This window comes from Lutra lutra, chromosome 15 (assembly GCF_902655055.1).
Source record: "Lutra lutra chromosome 15, mLutLut1.2, whole genome shotgun sequence".
Lineage (NCBI taxonomy): Eukaryota > Metazoa > Chordata > Mammalia > Carnivora > Mustelidae > Lutra > Lutra lutra.
In genome coordinates, this window is record NC_062292.1 from 31,078,655 (window position 1) to 31,099,577 (window position 20,923).

At 48.5% G+C, this 20,923-nt stretch overlaps 1 protein-coding gene and 1 long non-coding RNA gene across 2 annotated transcripts; one reads left to right on the forward strand and one right to left on the reverse strand.

Annotated features, from left to right (window-relative positions):
* The first annotated feature begins 2,346 nt into the window (after positions 1-2,346).
* LOC125086445 (uncharacterized) lies at positions 2,347-7,988 on the forward strand. Its single transcript, XR_007123198.1, has 3 exons — positions 2,347-2,480; positions 4,969-5,048; positions 6,555-7,988. It is a non-coding gene; the product is annotated as an uncharacterized LOC125086445 (long non-coding RNA).
* Positions 7,989-8,235: 247 nt separating this feature from the next.
* On the reverse strand, positions 8,236-10,239 carry CCDC185 (coiled-coil domain containing 185). The gene has a single exon (XM_047705155.1). The coding sequence runs from the start codon at positions 10,159-10,161 to the stop codon at positions 8,353-8,355; it is 1,809 nt and encodes a 602-aa protein (XP_047561111.1). The 5' UTR covers positions 10,162-10,239; the 3' UTR covers positions 8,236-8,352.
* Positions 10,240-20,923: the final 10,684 nt, after the last annotated feature.

A 20,923-nucleotide genomic window follows, 5' to 3' on the forward strand; every position in this document is an offset into this window, starting at 1 on the left:
ATCTGGTTCTATCATTTAATTTTAGTCTCGATAGCAACTGTTTCTATTTGCAGTTTGAGGCACTGTTGAGCTCACTTCATGTTAATAAATTTCTACTAAATCTTGTTATCCTGGGGTCAATTTTTGAAGTTCCATTGTCACTAACAAAAATGCTATTTTTTCCAGTGATAAACAATGTGAGTTTTATTTTGCTTTGAGAAATGTTTTGAGATCATTGTAGATTCACGTTCAGTTTTAAGAATGCATGCAGAGAGATCCTGGGTCTCTTTGCTCAGGGTTTCCTGATGATGACATTTCACAAACTATGGTATATTGTCCCGTGTCCCCCATCTCTACCCCAGGACACTACACCCAGTTGGTCAAAAGACAGTATGTTTTCATCACAAAAGGCCCTTTCGGGCTGCCTTTCATGGACACATGTACTCTGCTCCGTATGGACCCTACTCTGCCATCCCAGTCTGCAATTCCATCCTTTCCATCACGTTCTAGATGGAATCACACACTATGTATTTAACCATCCCTCAGAGCACTTCTCTGGATGTTTGTCCGAGTTGTGTGTGTCCATAGTTGGTTCCTTTCCATTGCTGAGTGGTGACTGGTGGGGGAGGTTTGTTTACCCTCTGAGCTATCGAAGGACATCTGGGTTAACCCAGCTCGGGGCCAGTGTGAACACGGCTGTTGGAAACATCCGGGAATAGGTTTCTGTATGAACTAAGCCTTCATTTCTCTGGAAGAGATGCCAGGAGTGCCAACACCGGGCCACGTGGTGGTGACACATCTAGTATCTGAAGAAACTGCCAAACTGCTTTCCAGAGAGGCTGTTCCCCTTACAATCCCACGCAGCCTCTGAGAGATCTGGTTTCTCCACCTTTCATGGGGTCGCTATGTCTGACGTCAGCCCTTCTGATAGCTGAACGGTGATAGCCCGTTGTGGTTTCAATTTGCATTTTCTCATTCCATAACATGTCATTTCATTCTTAACAGATTCTTTCTGGCCAAGCTTTGAATTTTGATGAGGCCCAACTTAGTTTTTCTTTTACAGAAGGTGTTTCTGGTGCCAAGGCTAATAACTCTGCCTAACCTTCGAGTCTGAAGATTTTCTCCAAGTTCTTCCCTAAAACATTTTACAGTATTACAATTTACATTTAAGTCTATGATTCATTTTGGGTTAATTTTGTGTAAGATGTGACCCTTGGGCTGAAGGTCTTCTGTCTCTGTATCTGTCTGTGAGTCTCTCCCTCTCTGTCTGTCTGCCTGTGGAGATCCACTTGTTCCAGAAATGTTATGTTGAATTGACTGTCTTCCTTCACTGAATCATGTTTGCATCTCTGTAAAAAATTATCATTAGATGTATTTGTGCCGGCCTGTTTCTGGTGTCTCTACTCTGTTCCGCCGAGGAGTGAAATCTATCCCCTCAGCAATATCGCAGGGTCCTGATTATGTGTCCCAAGCTATAAAGTTGGGTAGACTGATCCTCTCACTGCATTTCCTGTTTGGAAATTGTTTGAGCTGTTATGTGCACATTTGAGACTAGCCTTGTCCATATCTACAAACAAACCTACCTGGGATTGTGGTGGGAACCATAAGCAATCTGTCTGTGAGTTTGGGGAGAATTAACATCTTTATTCTGTTGAGGCTTCTGGTCGACGGACAGTATAGCTTCCTGCTTATGTCAGTCTTCTTTAGTTTCTTTCATCCACATTTTGTGGTTTTCAGCAGACAAGTCTTACACAGGTCTTGTTTGATTTGTATCAAAGAAAACCTAGATGTGAATGGTGTCGTAGTTTTAGGCAACTGTGAATGGTACTCAATTTTTTTTTTTTATTTCAACAACCACGTGTTCGCTGATAGTATATAGAAAGACAGTGGTTTGGGGCGCCTGGGTGGCTCAGTGGATTAAACCCTCTGCCTTCGGCTCGGGTCATGATCCCAGGGTCCTGGGATCGAGTCCCGCATCAGGCTCTCTGCTCACGGGGGAGCCTGCTTCCTCCTCTCTCTCTGCCTGCCTCTCTGCCTACTTGTGATCTCTGTCTGTCAAATAAATAAAATCTTAAAAAAAAAAGAAAGACAGTGGTTTTTGTATGTTGATCTTCTATTCTGTGACCTTGCTGAACCCATTTATCAGAAGATTTGTGCGCATTCCTTGGGGTTGTCACCCAGACCACCCTGTCATCTGCAGCATGGTGTTATCTCTTCTGTTCTAATCTTATCTCTGATTTCCTTCCCCCACCCAGCCCTAGAACAGGAGCCAGGAGAACAGGCATCCTTCCTTGCTTCAGATCTGGGACATAGCATTCTTCTCTCACTGTTGGCTGTAACGTTTGCGGAATAATTTTTGGAGATGCTCTTTACTGAGCGGAGGAGTTTCCCTCTATTTTTCTGAAAGGATTACTCATGAACGGGTGTTGAATTTTGTTAAGTGCTTTTTCTGTATCTGTTGATATGTTCTTGTGATTTTCCTTCTTCAGCCTGTTAAATACGTGAGTTATTGATATGGTGACTGTTTTTAAAGAATGGATCAGCTTTGAATTCTTGGAATAAGTCCCACGTCCTTGTGGCATATGATTCTTTTTATACATTGTTGAGTGTGATTTGCTGATGTTTTCTTAGGGACTTTTATGTCTATATTCATGAGGGACATCCTTGTGCGGTTTTTGGTTTGCTTCGTTCTGTCCTTATCTGGTTGGGTATCATGGTACCACTATCTTCCGGATACAAACCAGGAAGGGGTCCTTCCTCTTTTATTGTCTATGAGAGGCTGTGCAGAGTTGGTGTCAGCTCTCTTAAGTGTTTGTGAAATTTTTTTTTTGAAGATTTTAATTAATTAATTTATTTCAGAGAGAGGGAGAGAGAGAGAGAGAGAGAGTGCATGGGAGGCAGGGGCAGAGGGAGAGGGACAAGCAGACTCTGAGCTGAGCACAGAGCTGGCCCCAGGCTCAACACCACAACCCGGAGACCACGGCCTGAGCCCAAATCAAGTCAGATGCTCAGCCCACTGAGCCATCTGGGAGCCCCTAAGTATTGGTGAAATCCTTGAGTAAAATCGTCTGGGCCTGGAAATTTGGGGGGAGGGTTTTTAAATTATGAATTTAATTTCATTTGCAGTTATGGACAGTTTAAGTGATCTATTTTGTCTTGGGTGAGTTGTGGTAGTTTGTGTCTGTGGAGGACTTGGTCCATTTATCTAAGTTCTCAAATTTACATGTATACAGTTGTCCCCCGTTATTACCCTTCTGACGTCTTTAGGGTCCGTAGTGATATCGCGGTTTCATTTATGATGTTGAATCTGTGTCTTCTCTTTTTTCTTTATCACTCGGTAGAGGTTTGTCCATTTCATCTAACTTTCCAAAAATCTCTGTTTTTGTTTTTGTTTTTAGTTTAATTGATTTCTGCTCTTTTGTTATTTTATTCTTGCTTTGAATGTACTTTGCTTTTTTCTAGATTCTTGAGTTGGGAGCTTAGATAACTAATTTGAGAGTTTCTCTTGTATTAAAACATAGCCACTATTTTGCAAATATTTTCTTCTAGTCTGTGGCTTGTTTTCTCATTCTTTTTTTTTTTTTTTAAAGATTTTATTTATTTATTTGACAGACAGAGATCACAAGTAGGCAGAGAGGCAGGCAGAGAGAGAGGAAGAAGCAGGCTCCCCAGTGAGCAGAGAGCCCAATGTGGGGCTCAATCCCAGGACCCTGAGATCATGACCTGAGCCAAAGGCAGAGGCTTTAACCCCCTGAGCCACCCAGGCACCCCAATAAATAAAATCTTTTAAAAGAAGAATTTCTTCTTTTTTTCAGTTTTAGAAATTTGACTATGTAAGGGCCTATTTAGCCAGAGCAGCTCCATCCTGCCCCTGCCCCTCCCCCTTCAGGGAACTTACTTAAAAACAAGTCCCGGAAACCAGTCCCAGGTAACAAAGCCCAAATACAAGGGTGGGTCAGGCCAGACGGAGGTATCCAATCCGTGGTGTCTGTCTCCCCAGCTACCAAGGAGTATGGGCCCCGCCCTTTGGGCACCAATTCTGACCAAGGTGATAGGCTAGTTCAAATATCTACTACAGGGTAAATTGTAATTCATTTGGTCACTTATGTGTGACCTAGCAGGACTGTGCAGCTTTCTCTGTGTTACAATCTCATTGGTCACCTGTGCGTGGCCAGGCCCAACCACATGGTCTTTGCCCTTAAAAGCTAGTCTGTAAAGAAGAGAGAGGTCACCTCTTAGCAAGGGACGGCCCTGGCCGGTCAGTTTGATTCTCGATGCTTGGTGCGAAATAAAGCTTTGCTTGACCTTCGCTTGTATCAGTCTTGCTCCTTTGACCATGGACCCAAAGGATGAAGATGTGTCTTTATGCATTTCTGGGGGTTTACCCTTTTTTGGGGTTCACACAACATCTGGAATATGTAAGGTTAGTTCGTTTACCAAGTTTGTAAATTTTTCAGCAATTATTTCCTTGAGCCCTGCCTGCTTTCTCCTCCTTTCCCTCGGTGACACTAGATCTTTTGTTATAGGCCCACAAGTCCACAAGACCTTCCGGTCTTGCCCCCCCTGCCTTGGCAAATTTTCTGTTCTCAGATTGGGTGGTTTTGTTGTTCCTTTCTGCTGTGGAGCCTATCTACTTAGCTTTTTATTTTTGTTGCTATGTTTTCCAGCTGTAAACTTTCCATTTGGTGATTCTTTATACCTTTCATTTCTTTGCTGAGACTTTCTCTTTGCCAAGACTTAGTTGTTTTTTTTTTCCAGTTGTTCCAAGTGTGTTCATAATTGTTTACAGAACTTTTATTGTGTCTGCTGTAGAATCTTTAGCTATTTCTCCTTGTCATCTCCATGTTGTCTTTTTCATTCAATTTGAAATATTCTTGGTTCTTGGTATGACAAGTGATTTTCAGTTGAAATCTGGTCATTCTGAGTTTCATAAGACTAGATCTTATTTAAACCTTCTGTCTTATCTGTTTTCCTCTCTCACTGCTCCAGAAGGAGGGAGGTTGAGGCCTTGTTAATGCCAGGTGGAGGGAGAATTCGAGTTTCCCACCCAGGCTCCACTGCCACCTGCGGTGTGTGTGGGGGGTTCCTCATCACTGCTGGGTGAGGGTGGGAGTGCTCACTCCCCTTGAGGCCTCACGGATACTCCCTGACGGATGGATGGTGACAAAACTTCTCACTGTTCACTAGCCTTTTTTGACACCACCTGGCAGGAAGAGGGAGGGGCACCCTGTTACTGCATGGGGGTGGTGATGGTTGTGGTGGTGGGTGGTCATGGTAATCATGGGCATGGGAGTGGGTGGTCGTGGTGACTGTGGTGGAGGTGGCAGTGAGGGAGGGTGAGTGGGTGGGTGTGGGGGTTGGAAGCCTCAGCTCCCTGTTTGGTCTGCACTGGCAATGGGGAACTGTGATGGCAGAGGTCTTTTTTGGCATGGGTAGGGGTGGGGGCCACTGGGTTTGCTGTGGTATTTGGCTGGAGTAGAGCTACTGTCTGAAAGTTTTCTGTCTTATTAGGCTGCCCTTTTCCTGGTTTGGCTAGAGACAGGAGACTTGTCGGTGCTTCTGGGTTGCCTGCTTCTTCTGCTCCAGGTCTGGGATACATGCGGTAGAACGGAAACCCAGGGCATTCACTCTATACGGTTCCTCAGGTCCTGAGTCCATGGCCTGTCGGCCTTCTTTCCACGTCCAGAGTCTTCCCGTGTTTGTTTCATAGATGATTTTCAGGGTATATATGTATCTGGGAAAATACATTTATTTATTCTGAGGTTGTAATAGGGAAAAGTAAGTATATTCCATCTCCTGTCAGTCTGATTTTATACTGATTATTGTTTCCAATCACATTCAGCAACAATTGACTCAAAGAATGACAGTATGCATTTCTTTCTTGGAGAGAGCAAAGAATATTAGTGGTGTAAAATCATAGGATAGGGATGTGGGGTTAAAACAACCTGCTTGGGGCACCTGGGTGGCTCAGTGGGTTAAGCCTCTGCCTTCGGCTCAGGTCATGATCTCAACGTCCTGGGATCGAGGCCCGCATCGGGCACTCTGCTCAGCGGGCAGCCTGCTTCCCCTCCTCTCTCTGCCTACTTGTGATCTCTGTCAAAAAAATAAATAAATCTTAAAAACAAAACAAAACAAAACAGCCTGCTTGACTGTTTTCCTGTGTATTGACCACTGTGGTGAGCATGGGTATGATATCTTGGACAGTGACCCTGGACTTGTAGCAGAGAGTCGAGCTTGGAAGCCAAGAACCGGATGGTGGAATGGATGTGCCCCACCCAGCCCAATATTTTCGTGCTCCATGAGACCGTCTGTCTGGGAAGGGTGACGTCAGGGCCAGCAGCCCAGGTGCCCCACATTTCACAGAGGAGGAAGAAGGGAAACGAGGCTCAGAGACACCAATCAGGGTCTGATGAATGGGGGTCGAGACAGGGAAAAAGGAACTCACAAATATTACCAAGAATAAAATGCAACATTTGACGACACTGTCTGCATTGGGCTCTGGGCACTGTGCTGAGCAGCTTATGCTGATTATCTACTCGTCTCTCCCAAGTACGAATTATAACTTTGTTTTACAGATGAGCAAGCTGAGGCTCAGGAAGGTAACTTCCTCCACAGATCAACGGCATCAAGTGGAGGAGTTAGATTCGCAGGAAGTCTGAAGCATCCAGCGCTGTCCCACAATGCTGGGAATGCATGCAGCATGTGGCTGGAACAGTGGATTAACTCGAGGGAGGAGGAGAGAGTAGGTGGAAATTGAAGCAAGATATAGGAACATTTTTTGAGCAAAGGAGGGAGGGCCCGATGAGGCCTCACTGGGGGCTCCCAGGGCAGGGGAAAGGACACGAAAAAGGGAGAAGGTCCCGTCCCCACTACGTGAGAATATGGGTGCCTGGGTGACCCCATCTGTGGAGGGACCAACTCTTGATTTCGACTCACATCATGATCTCGGGGTTGTGGGGTTGAGCCCCGCCTTGTGCACCAAGCTCAGTGAGGGTCTGCTTGTCCACCCCCCACTCCCATGCTCTCTCAAATAAATAATAAATTTTTTAAAAAATGAGAATGTGACTCTCATCATGATATCTGATCAAAATCCTGACCAGGTTATCTTTCATGTCATTTCAAAAAATCCTAGTAAGACAATCAGGCTTATTTGTTCTCTCTTTTCAAAAGACAAATTTACATTAGGTGCTTTGAAGAAAAACCTGGCTAATTTTTTGACAGAAGCTTTGCAACGTGATGGGTTAAGTCCTACTCAGCTTGTGGCTCCTTAATTTGAAAATGTCATGCTCCTGAATCATGCTGAGTCATTCATTCAGGGCTGGTGAGGTCAATTAGACACCATGTGGGTAGACAGATGACATCATCCACCTCCTTCAGGAGGGACAGAGGAGAAATAGATTCCAACTGAATTTTGTTCCAAAAGACTGGATAGGACTGACCAAAGAGGAGCAGTGTGCAAAGAATCAGAGCAGAAGATTCCAGCGAGCTCTTGGATGAAGCAGCAGTATCATCCAAAATATGTCACAGAACACCAGTTTCATGGAGTGATCCGAGGAAAAAGGGGTTCACGGTTTGTGTAAAACTCTAGGTTTAACAATTAAATTTCTTTACTGCAGGCCTTCTCAGAGCCTTTAAAACTTTCAGGTGCATTATAAACACCTGAGGGGATGTAGTATGCACTTGTTTACAGAAATCTACCCCCACTCACCCATTCATACAATCTCTTTTCTATCTTGGAGATTTCTTCTGTCTAGTACCTCACATCTCACCTTACATTGATTATTTTATTTGTCATCTCTCAAAGCATCCCTTGGAAATACCAATTATAATTTGTAAGTTCTGGGACAGGAAGAGACTTATGACCCAGAACTGAATCCCCTCCTGCAGACTTTAGTTCCTCAAAAATGGGCCTGGGGGTGCCTGGGTGGCTCAGTCCTTAAGTGTCTGTCTTGGGCTCAGCTCATGATCCCAGGGTCCTGAGATCAAGCCCGGATATCGTGCTCCTTCCTCAGCCAGGAGCCGGCTTCTCCCTCTCCCACACTCCTACTTGTGTTCCTTCTTTCGTGGTCTCTCTGTCAAATAAATAAAATCTTAAAAAGAAAAATGGGCCTGATGTGTGCTCCTAAGGTTACTGAAGAGCTAATATTTTCTATTTAAATCGAAACTTTGATCACAAGTCATTTTCTTAAAACTCCCAAATTTTTATCCCCAACCCTCTCAGCTCCCCGCATGAATCAATGAACTTGTTCATGAGAGGAACGTGCAGCTATTTTATATACTTTTTCAAATCAGTGTTCAGTTATAATCAGATTATAGAGGGCATCCATTGCCCCCGTCTCCCTCACCCCTGTGCGGGTCCCTGGCGCCCGGCTCTCAGCAGCCCGGTGTCCCAGCCCCCCGCTGGGTCTCACGCGCCCTCTGGTCCAGGAAGCTGCTGGCCAGCGCGCGGGCGTGGTCTCTTCTGGAGGCCCTGGAGATCTTCTGGAACTCCTCGAAGGTGGCGTCTTTTTCCCGGGAGATCTGCTCCATCCTCTGCTCCTTTTTCCGGATGGCCTCCTTGATGCCGGCGATGTGGCACTTCTCCTCCTTCTCGGCTTTCAGCTTCAGGATGTGATGGTTCTTCTCTCGCAGGACGCTGAGCTCGTGGATGTGCTGCACCTTGTCCCTGATGTCCCTCTGGACGTTGCTCCTGGCCTGCTGCCCCTTCTGCTCCGCCAGCTCCGCCAGCAGCCGCTTGCGCGCGCGCGTCTGCTCCTCCACGGCCTGCGCCCGCCGCCGCACCTGCTGCAGCCGCTCCTCCGGCTTCTGCGCCCTGTCCCTCAGCTCCCTCGGGCGCTCGTGCAGCAGGCCCTGCGGGATCTCGTGGGGCCGCTGGGAGCTCTGCTCCAGGGACAGCTTCCTCAGGAGCTCCTCAGCCTTGGCCTGGCAGTCCAGCAGGACCTTCCGGGCCTGGTAGTTGACGAGGGAACTGAGGTTGGTCTCCTGGACCTTTTTCTGGGGCTCCACGGTGGGCAGGCTCTTCCGGTGAGAGCTCTGCTCCAGCTTCTCCTGCGGCTGCGGGCAGTCCTGCTCTCGCAGGCCCTGCACCATCCTCTCCGGCTCCTGCAAGAGCAGCTCTCGGGTCCTCCTCCGGGGCGCAGGCTCTGGCTCGGCCACCGCCCGGGCTCGCTCCGGTTTCTCCCGCAGCGCCCTGCACGCATGCTCGGCAGACTGGGGAGCGCTCCTGGCTTTGCCATCCCTCCGTCGGACACGCTGCTCCTTTTGCCGCCACTGCTCCTGGCTCTCCTGCAGAAGCAGCTTGCGCTCCCTCTCCAAGGTTATCTGCACCTTCTGGTCTGAGCGCTTCAGCTCCTCCCAGGCCACCGCCGCCTGCTGCTGCAGCTCCCGCATCCTCTGGGCCTTCTGGAGCCGTGTCAGCACTAGGGCCACGATCTTCCGGTCCCTGGAGGACATGACCGCCTCCTCCAGCTTGCTCTTGAGCATCTGGGCGTGCGGGCTCTGAATCTCTTTGCTGGACACTGAAGGCTGGGAGAGTTGGCTGGCTAACGACTCCAGCAGATCACTGCTGTCCCTCTTATGGGCGCACACGCATGCTGACTGCGCCCTGAATTCTTGAGATGGCACGGAAGACTTCTCTGAGGGAGCCGAGGACAGGGACCAATGACCTGGACCCCTGCACAATGGCACCGCCCACTGGTCTCCACTCTGTGCCTTCTCCACCCCGAAGATCCCGCTCAGGGGGGTGTATGCTCCCTCGGGGTAAGGTGAGGGCGAGTCTCCCTGGGCCGGAGGGCTGTGTTGGTGGGGCTGCCGCCGCCAGGCTGGGCTGTGCGCGCCGCCTCTGGGCTGAGGCTTGGACCCTGGCTCGCCCCAGGCGTCCTCTAGGTGCCGGCCTCGGGGCTTGGGCCTCCTGGTGCGGTCTGGGGGCCTCGTGGCCACGTCGGTCAGGCTGCGGCTTTCCCTTGGCGAGTGGGAGCACCTGCGCCGGCGAGGCCCCACGATGGGCGCGCAGCGCGAGTAGGGCCAGGACGCGGCGACCTCGTTCACCTCGCCCGGGGTGGTGGCCCCCGAGCCCAAGCACCGCTCAGTCCCAGCTCCGGGCCCACGCAGCCGTGCAGCCGACGTGCGCTTTCCGCCAGTGGCCAGGACGCAGCGCGGGGAGAAGCGGCCCAAGCCCTCCATGCTCGTGCCCGGCGTGTGAGCGAAGGTCCCGGGCTCTGCGGAGCTGGGGCCTCCCCCCACCCCCGCCCCCCGCCCTCCGACCCCCGACCCCCGACCCCGGGTCCGCGCCTGTGACGCTCTGCCCACTTCACAATGCTCCTCTACCACTGGCCTTCCGGCACCTGCCTGGCTAGGGGGAGGGGACTGCGGGAATCGGGAGCCCAAAAGCTGAGGGGCACTAGGAGCTCCCAGTATTTCAGGCAGGGACTGACCTCTCATTTGTATACCTTCAAGTAGCAGGATTTTAAAAGAACTCTGGTGAAGGGGTCATTCCAGAATGGAACTCGGGCGATGGTCGTGGTGCCCTGTATGCAAAGTGAGTGGAGGCTGGAGCACATTCACACACTTCCCCACCTTTTTGCCGGTTTAAGTTAGCAAGCCCCAGTATGTTTTATTTACTTTTTTAAAAAAAAAACTTTAGAACAGGAAAAAGACTAGTCTATTTTTTCCCTAGTGTAGCAATTACTGCTTTTGTCAAAATATGAATGTTGTGTGCACACTTCTGAAATAGCATCAGCAAATTACCGCTGAACCCACATCCATTGTTTTTAGTCCCTTTTCTCCAGTTTTGCGAGATTATTTTTCCTTGTTGCTTTAAAAAATTTTTTATTTTACTTTTTCAGTGTTCCAAGATTCATTGTTTATGCACCATACACAGTGCTCCATGCAATATGTGCCCTCCATTACACCCACCACCAGGCTCACCCAACCTCCTACCCCCCGTCCCTCCAAAACCCTCAGATTGTTTTTCAGAGTCCACAGTCTCTCATGGTTCATCTCCTGCTCCGATTTACCCCAACTCCCTTCTCCTCTCCAACTCCCCATGTCCTCCGTGTTATTCCTTATGCTCCACAAGTAAGTGAAACCATATAATTGACTAATTAACTCATCATAATCTCCTCCATTCCTGTCCATGTTGATACAAAAGTTGGGTATTCATCCTTTCTGATGGAGGCATAGTACTCCATAGTATATATGGACCATATCTTCTTTATCCATTCATCCATTGAAGGGCATCTTGGATCTTTCCACAGTTTGGCGATTGTGGCCATTGCTACTGTAAGGGCCTGGTTGGCCAGAGGGAGTCATTTTGTGTTTATGTAGTGAACTTAGATTGACCCTATGCAGTAAACTTAGATTGACCCTGCCCCTCCCAGAGGAACTTACTTGCAAAGCCTAGATACAAGGGCAGGTCAGGCCAGGTGAAGACATCCAATCAGTTGGGCGCGCATATATCTACTAGGGTAAATTGAAATTCAATTGGCCACCCGTGTGTTACCTAGCAGTTTTTTTTTTTCCTGTGTGTGGCAGACTTAGCATGACTGTGCAGTTTTTTCTGTGTATTGCAATCTCATTGGCCACCTGTGTATAGCCCGGCTAAACTACCTCTATAAAAGTTAGTCTGTGAGGCTGGGAGGGGTCGCCTCTTTGCAAGAGACGGCCCTGACCGGTCAGTTTGATTCTCGATGCTTGGTGTGAAATAAAGCTTTGCTTGACCTTTGCTTTGTATCAGTCTCGCTCCTTTGATTACGGACCCTAACAGCTACTATGAACATTGGGGTACAGATGGCTCTCCTTTTCACTGCATCTGTATCTTTGGGGTAAATACCCAGTAGTGCTATTGCAGGTCATAGGGAAGCTCTATTTTTAATTTTTTGAGGAATCTCCACACTATTTTCCAAAGTGGCTGTACCAGCTTGCATTCCCACCAACAGTGTAAGAGAGTTCCCTTTTCTACACATCCTCTCCAACACTTGTTGTTTCCTGTCCTGTTAATATTGGCCATTCTAACTGGTATAAGGTGGTATCTCAATGTGGTTTTGATTTGAATCTCCCTGATAGCTAATGATGATGAACATTTTTTTCTTCTGTCTGTTAGCCATTTGTATGTCTTCTTTGGAGAAGTGTCTGTTCATGTCTTCTGCCCATTTTTGACGTGATTATCTGGTTTTTGGGTGCTGAGTTTGAGGAGTTCGTTACAGATCTTGGATATCAACCCTTTGTCTGTAGTGTCATTTGCGAATATCTTCTCCCATTCCATGGGTTGCCTCTTTGTTTTGTTGACTGTTTCCTTTGCTGTGAGGAAGTTTTGATCTTGATGAAGTCCCAAAAGCTCATTTTCACTTTTGTTTCCTTTGCCTTTGTAGACGTGTCTCGAAAGAAGGCGCTGTGGCTGATGTTGAGGTTACTGCCCATGTTCTCCTCTAGGATTTTTATAGATTCCTGCCTCATGTTGAGGTCTTTTATCCATTTCGAGGTTATCTTTGTGTATAGTGTAAGAGAATGGTTGAGTTTCATACAAAGCTGTCCAATTTTTCTAGCACCATTTATTGAAGAGACTGTCTTTTTCCCACTGTATATTTTTTCCTGCTCTGTCAAGTTGTGGGTCTATATCTGGACTCTACTCTGTTCCACTGGTCTGTGTGTCTGTTTTTGTGCCAGTACCATACTGTCTTGGTGATCACAGCTTTGTAATATAGCTTGAAATCATGTAACGTGATGCCCCCACTTTTGTTTTTCTTTTTCAACATTTCCTTAGTGATTCGGGTCTTTTCTGGTTCCATACAAATTTTAGGACTGTTTGTTCCAGCACTTCGAAAAATGCTGGTGGAATTTTGATTGGGGTGCGTTGAAAGTTTAGATTACTCTGGGCAGTATAGACATTTTAACAATGTTCATTCTTCGATCCATGAGCATGGAATGGTTTTCCATCCTTTTGTGTCTTCTTCAGTTTCTTTCATGAATGTTCTGTAGTTCCTCGTGTATAGATCCTTTACCTCATTGGTTAGGTTTATTCCCAGGTATCTTATGGTTCTTGGTGCTAAAGTAAATGGATTGATTCTCTAATTTCCCTTTCTGTATTTTCATTGTTAGTGTATAAGAAAGCAACTGATTTCTGTGCATTGATTTTTATCCTGCCACATTACTGAATTGCTGTATGAGTTCTAGTACTTTGGGGGTGGAGTCTTTTGGGTTTTCCATATAAAGTAACATGTCATCTGGGAAGAGAGAGAGCTTATTTTTCCTTGGTGAGGTTCCCTAAGGTCCAGGGAAAAGCACTGGATCTGATCCTGGAAAGGTGAGTCTGAGTGTCTTTGGCCACTCTCCACCTGTGTGGTCTCTGGCGTTCTGGAAAAGGGGAATGGAGGAGAGGAGCTGTCCTGAGGGTGAGATAAAGTTATCCCTAAGGGCTTTGCACTTCAGTGCAGTAGTAAATGTTATGTTGATGTCCTGAGAGGCCTCAGTTAAGAATTGTGAGACTTAAATGAATATATGGGCTTACAGAAGTTTCTGCAGATTTCCCAGTTTAAGAAAAGAATGGAATTAGGGTAATTCCATATTCATCCTGTGCTGTGGGTCTTGGCTATGCTCCTTTGTCTGGGGTACAGTGGGGAAAAGTTCTGGGCAATATTCTCCAAATATGGTCACTCCTTACAGGAGAGGACTAAGCAGGACCCTGTGAGTTACCAACTTTGCACCAATCCTCCCAGGCAGGCCTGGTAGGAATTGATAACTTGTCCTTAAGACAAATCTGAGACCTGGCCATGTACCCACAGTGCAGCCTCAGAGGGACCCATCAGCACATTCCGATGGGAACAGAAGCCCGAGATTTCTGTTGGTGCTACTTATATCATCGCCAGAAAAATGCCTTTGTGATGTGAATTTTTACTAAGAGGTGACTTAAAAAAAAAAATCAAATTCCATCTGAAATGGAATAATTTAAATTAAGAGCTATTTAGGTATGAACTGAGTCATGCTGATATCCGAGTGTCCTAGCTCTAGTTAAAGCTTTGGAAAACACCTAGGAAACTTTTCTGCCTGGAAATCGGGCTGCAGCCAGTACCAGCCGCTTCCTGTCACTGCAGAACAGGGTTATGGGGGACGGAGCACAGGCATCCAAGGGCCAGGAGCCCTGCCAGCAACCCGCAGAGTCCCCTCGACTGGATGCTTCGCTGCTCAAGTTCTGGCTTCTTCATCCCTGCTGGAGATTGTCCGTGGATTTCAGCTCCAAATATCACTGGGAAAGGGGAGTTCCATCCAGTAAACACTGTGCTTCGTTCTGTAAAGCAAAAATGAGTTAATCCATGAAAAATGCTTACAGCAGTGCCTGGCATGTGGTTGCTGCCTGATAAATATTAGAATTATCTTTATGATTATTCCAAGAGGAGTAAGACTGTAGCAGTGTAGGGATGAATGGAAAGACCCAAGTTTGGCACAAAGCCAGGCCAAGAACCCAAGGAGTCAAATTCCCACTTGTGGGCTCTTGGCCTCTTGCTTCCCCCAGGGGGTTCTCAGAATTCCTCGTGGAGCTGGAGATGGCTCGCCATCCCCCCCACCTCGTTGCTGACTGAATGAAGGGCACAGTGTTAACTTGATCGTGGCACAGGGTTAGAAGGTCATCTGGAACCCTTGCCCAACACGTTGCCAGGAGAAACACATCTGGGGCACAGATGTGACAAGTGGTTAGTGACTTTAACGGAATCCCTAGAGGAGAGAGGCCCAGTTCAGAAGATGAGTTCATCTGGGTTGTCGGTCCAGAGGGTTCCATGCAAGGCGCTGTTGGCACGAAAGTTAGGGGCAGCTGGGATCCCAGGTGATGACACCAGGACTGTGGCCGCGCCTGGTTTCCATGAGGACCTCCATGTCTGGCTGGGAGCAGAGCTTCCCACTCTAGGATTGTGGCAGCTGCCGTGGGCCCGAGGCCAGGTGGGCAGCTTTGCAGCCCAGAGGCGTCTGTCCCTGCCCCTCCTCTGCCCCTCTGCCCCCAGAGCAGCTCACGCTTTACCTGCTCTACAGCCTGGGGCTCTTGGTAACACCCCATTGAGGAGAACTGAAGTTCTACTTATAGAGAGTGCTGAAAATCTACTGTGTAGACAACAGGGAGGGGTCCAGAAGTGTCTGGAAACTGAAAGAAGTGACCTGAGTGGGTCTATATTTTGCAACTCAGCCTGGCAGCAGTGTGGGGGGCAAACTGGGGAGAAGTGAGGATTGGAGAGGGACCAGTAAGGAGATCGGTTCAGTGATCCAGGTGAGCAAAAAGGAAGGTGAACCTGGACAGGGGCTGGGGGCCAGGAGGGGCCAGGTCAGAGGTCGAGGGACCAGGACCTGAGGGTCTTCTCCTGGAGAAGCCTGGGCAGGAGTGAGCGGCAGTGACCAGCTCCATGGAGCAGCAGTCTTGGAGATGAGGTACTTGGAGATGAGGTACAACAGATAAAATGCCTGGAAGGGACTGGACTGAGGTGGGGGAGGAGACACATTTCCTCTGAGGGCTGCCAAGGAGGCTAGAGAGCTTGGAGCGTAGCAGAGGAGGGCAGGAATTGGATGGAGCCCTGGAGAGATGATGGGCTCCTCCCCCTGGGGCAGATGAAAGAGATGTTTACCTAATGCTAAGCTGCCAGGCATTCCTCCATACTGCAAACAATCAACTTTCTTTTTATTTGGCAGGAAAATCCCCAATGCATTTCCCTGGATGCCCCAGAATTTGGGCCTTCTGCCAAATAAAGATCTGGGACCCCTGTTTTTCATTTGTTGGAGTTTTGGAAAATATGGCAAACATGCTCAGACCGCACAATTCAGATTAATCTCGGAAATGGGAGTATGCTCTACGTGCTTCCTGGGAAGCTGGCTCTGGCCACTTCAAGTTCTCTCTCAGCACCGCTCCTGGCTCTCGGAGCTACTTTGTGGGTAGTTCCAACTGTCGAGTGTTCTAGAATGCACGCTGGAGTTCAAAAACTGACTGTGAGAGTACACCAAATATCTCAACACTTTTGTATACTGGTTACTTGAGATGCTTTTTTTTTTTTTTTTAAGATTTTATTTATCTATTTGACAGAGATCACGAGTAGGCAGAGAGGCAGGCAGAGAGAGAGAGAGGGGAGAAGCAGGCTCCCGGCTGAGCAGAGCCCGATTCAGGGCTCGATTCCAGGATCCTGGGATCATGACCTGAGCGGAAGGCAGAGGCTTTAACCCACTTTAACCCAGGCGTCCCGAGATGCTATTTTTTTTTTTAAAGATTTTATTTATTTATTTGAGAGAAAGAGTGAGAGAGAGCATGAGCAGGCAGAGGGAGAGGGGGGAAGCAGACTCCCCGCTGAGCGGGGAGCCCAATGGCAGGCTCCCACCCAGGACCCTGGGATCACAACCTGAGCTGAAGGCAGACGCTTCACAAATGGAGCCCCTTAAGTGCCCTAGATGCTATTTCAAACACAAAAAGGAACTAAAGAAGATACATTATTGGGGTGCCTGGGTGGCTCAGATGGTTAAGCGTCTGCCTTCGGCTCAAGTCATGATCCCAGGGTCCTGGGATCGAGCCCCAGATCGGTCTCCCTGCTCAGCAGGGAATCTGGTTCTTTCCCTGCCTGCTGCTCCCCCTGCCGGTTCTCTCTTTCTCTCTCTCTTAAATTAAAAAAAGAAAGAAAGAAAGAAAATACATTGTCAAAGTTAATTTCGCATATTGCTTGTTTTAATGTGGCTACTAGTAAACTTAAAATTGCCCCATATATAATATATATCATGGTATATTTCTTTCTTTCTTTCTTTCTTTCTTTCTTTCTTTCTTTCTTTCTTTCTTTGACAGAGAGAGATCACAACTAGACGGAGAGGCAGGCAGAGAGAGAGAGAGAGAGGGAAGCAGGCTTCCTGCTGAGCAGAGAGCCCGATGTGGGACTCGATCCCAGGACCCTGAGATCATGACCTGAGCCGAAGGCAGCGGCTTAACCCACTGAGCCACCCAGGCGCCCCTTATGGTATATTTCTATTGCATTGCTTTGAGATCACCTTTTTTAAGAAGATGATTTTTGGGTCCAAGGTGTTTTTCTCACTGGCTGGATATGAGGGTAAATTACGAATTTCCAAATGCAGCTTTGGAATAGTTTCACAGAAATTCAGTATTTCATGCCTTCCCCATGTTTTCTTCACCTCGCCCAAGAACACAGATGCCCCAGAGTTACAGTATCTACAAATAGGGCACAGAGCCACTCTCCAAGCCCACACGCAAGACACGGACGCGGTAACAATCCAAGAGCCACCAAAGAGTGAAGAAAAAACAATCTCATGTGAACACCCAGGGCGGTCAACGGAAACCTCAGGCTCATGCCCTACAAAGAATGAAAACTGTAGTCTGTAAACTTCTTTAAAAAAAGAAAATCGTGGGGGCGCCTGGGTGGCTCAGTGCGTTAAACCGCTGCCTTCGGCTCAGGTCATGATCTCAGGGTCCTGGGATCGAGCCCCACATCGGGCTCTTTGCTCAGCAGGGAGCCTGCTTCCTCCTCTCTCTCTGACTGCCTCTCTGCCTTCTTGTGATCTCTCTCTGTCAAATAAATAAATAAAAATCTTAAAAAAAAAAAAGAAAATCATGGGATACGAGCCTGGCACCATGAAAGTCAGGTTTCCATGGAGGCCAGCATTTATGCACGGGTGGAACCTTCCACGTGGGAGCTTCCGCGCGTGTAAGCAGGTGGAGTGGATGCGGAAGCATCCCTGTGAGCGCGGTCCCTGTCAACCCCGTACGGCTGCCGCGCAGGTGGGGCTGGCCTCCCGCGGGCACACACGGGATATATAGGGGGCACAGATGGGGCGCCCTGTGGTGGTGGAGTGAGGACCCAACCCAGAGCTGTGGAATCGAGTGTGGTCAAGGGGGGCAGGAGAGGATTTTAAGCATTGGCGGTGGAGCGGCACTTCAGGATTTTGATGGTTTTCCCATTTGTCACCTTTGTGCAATTAAAAGCAGATGGTAATTAGCCAATTCTTGTCAAGAAAAGAAAGAGTCAAAATAGCACTTTCCGAGCTAATGGGGACCCAGACACACAAAACGGCACAGTTACTTACTTTTGGAATCTTATTGGAAAGAGTTTGTAATGCTAAACATCCAGAGAGGTTTTTCTGGTAGAAACGTGGGGGGAAGAGTTGCACATCATCATGTACCGGATAAGGGGTCACTTTATCATCCTCAAGAGAACAGGCATTTTGTTGAAGTTTTTCTGAAGTTTAAGTTTGTTAAAACTTAATAAAAAGCATGGAGTTTTTAAAGTCTGTCTTTCCCTCCCCTGGTTGGTTACAGTTGAGCCTGGGGTTTTTAACTTCAAAAGAAAAGTGTTTTTCAGGAAGCTCTGAACAAGGGAGGACCACTGTGCCATGGGGGTCTGGCCCGGCTGGTCCACTGGGTCTGCGTGTAGCATAATGCCCGTGCACGTGAGCCCTTTGCTGGAGTTAGCAGCTGGGTGGGCACCCTCGGCCTTCCCCTGCCCCCCAGTTCCAGCCCGGGCACCCACACGGAGAGCTGGGGCAGGGTCTCAGCCAGGCTACTGTCAGCAGGAAGTGGCCAGAGGCACCTTGGTCTACCCATCTGGGTCTCTACATGGCCACTGTTCTGGGCAACATCAGTAACTGTCCCCCCCCTCCACAAGGAACAGAGCTTCTTCTTGAAGTCTTGGTCCCAGGGAAGCCTTCTCTGACCTCCCTGACCGGATTGACATCCCACTGAGAACTCTCATCCCCACCAAGGACAGCCCCATGACTGCACCCACCCCTGTCCTTGGTGGTACCAGGTCCACTGCAGGGCTACACGTGGGGGCTCTGTGAATATTTACAAAGTCCTCTGCCAGGAAGTCCCCCGAGAAAACGTCCCCATCACTCACTGAAGCATGTCCAGTGCCTGCTTTGGCCACACTGGTTGTGTTTCTGTGGAAAGACACGCCCTTCCTTCATTCAGCCGATAATCATCCTTGGCGTGATGATGGATGTGAAGATTAAGACCTTGTTCCTGCTCTCTGTCAACTTAGAGATACCCGGTAGATGGCAGCCATTTCCAGAAGAAAAGTCCTGAAACATCAGGAATGTCCCAGGTGAAGGACATCCTTTCTGGGGTGGAAGCATGGGGAGTGGGGATGAGTCACGGCCGGTGTCCTTCTGTGGAATGTGTGCTCCAGGAGGGCCAGCATCATTGGTTTGTTCCATCCTGGATCTCCATGGCCCGGAGAGCATCTTCAGCACTGGGACGGAAGACGTATTTGCCGAACTGAATAAGCAAGATGCCATGTGTAAGAGCTGCAGGGTTAGGTTTGTAAGGGAGCTGAATGAATGCTGGGTGAACGTTGAGTAAGTGGTTTGTGCTGCACTGATGGTGGCTTTAAAGGGAAGAATCTTAAAAGAGGAGACAAGGCAAGGTGATAGATGAGATGAAAAAAAAAAGTCAGGAAGATAACACTTTTAATGTAATTAACCACTGAAGGTCTTTCTGAAAGCACTACCAGAGGCTCCTGAAAGCCACAAACTTCAGACAGCTAAGTGGCTTTGTGCCTGTGTCCCTGAGTGACCGCCATGGAGGAGCCGGACTTTACCTCCGAGGTCCCCTTGCTGCGCATCACCGCCCCAGGCTGGCGGGGCGAGAGGAAGCCCCTCCTGTGGCCTTGGCCCCATCGTGTCTCAGCTTGTCCATTAGGGAGACACGCTTAGATGGGGGCTGCAGGGCTCCCCAAGTGCCTTCCCCTGCACCAGGCTGCTCCTAATTTCCCACCATCATAGAATAGCCATGAATGTGACCAGTTAATAAGAATGGGAACCACCCCAGCTGCTTCCCAGGTGTGAGCCTCATCGTTTAGCTACCAGAGCTCCTTCTGGGAGTTGAGGCTTGGCCTGCTGCCCTCCAAGAGGCATGCATGCTTTAAGGGAGCCCAGGCTTTGTGGCTGTGCACTGTGGTTGGATGCACAGATGGAGGAAATGACCATCAGGCAGGAAGAAGCTTGTCCCACTCATGGTTTTCTAGAAACAGGAGTCATGGAAGTCTCAAAGGACACACAGGGCAGCCCCAGGTGGCCGGGAGGCGGGGAGGCCAGGGGTGGGCCAGAGTGTGAGAGCCTGTAGAGGCGGTGGTGGGGTGTGTGAGCTCTGGTTTACTAATCTCGGGGAGGGCCGTCTCTCCATGGTCAGCAAGGCCCCGTGTCAACATGTCGGAACACAGAAAACAAAGACGTGGTTAATAGCAACTTACGCTCCTACAGCGGAACATGGGGATTCCCTTTCCGCTGCGTTGTCCCCAAACACCCAGTGTCGTCACACTTATATTTGAAGCCCGTGTGACACGGGTGAAGCCATATCTGCTGTCATTGTTGGCGTACTGTGATAGATTCATGATGCTGGGTGCTTTCCATGTACCTGCGGGCCAATGGGGAACAGTCCCTTCCTGACTCCCCTCCAAGTTATTCACACAGGTCCTATGTGCCCTCCAGTCTTACATCTGTCCCATGACACTAACTGCATATTTATTTGTCAGCAATCTCCACGGACTATAGACTTTTGAAGACAAAGACTGTATCTTCTCCCCACCTGTAGCCTCCATTCCTAGCGCACCGGTGGAATGCATCAGTACCCAACAGGACACTTGGCATGACAGCCAAGTGAGTGGGAGGTGACTAGGTGCACTCCTCCTGTTCCCCACTCCAGGCTGTAGCTCTTCTCCTCTCAGAGGGCTCATCAGGTTCTTTGAAAATTCTAGATCTCCATTCAAGCATGGCTTCCATGCAGAGCTAGGTTAATGTTCTAGCATGTTCTGAGCTTTTTCATGGGTTGTGGTTAGATGTACATTTCCCTGGAGGTTCAGGATTCAGGAAACTCAGAGAGAAGACAGGTCAATGGGCTCCAGTCTCTGGTTTTCAATGTCAGGGAGAGCTTGGTAGGCACAGTCCTTTTTCCTTCTAATAGTAATTAAATAATTCGGGAAGACAA

Coding starts and splice junctions, on each gene's coding strand:
- CCDC185 (XM_047705155.1), bottom strand. CDS start 10,161: ATGGAGGGCTTGGGCCGCTTCTCCCCGCGCTGCGTCCTGGCCACTGGC.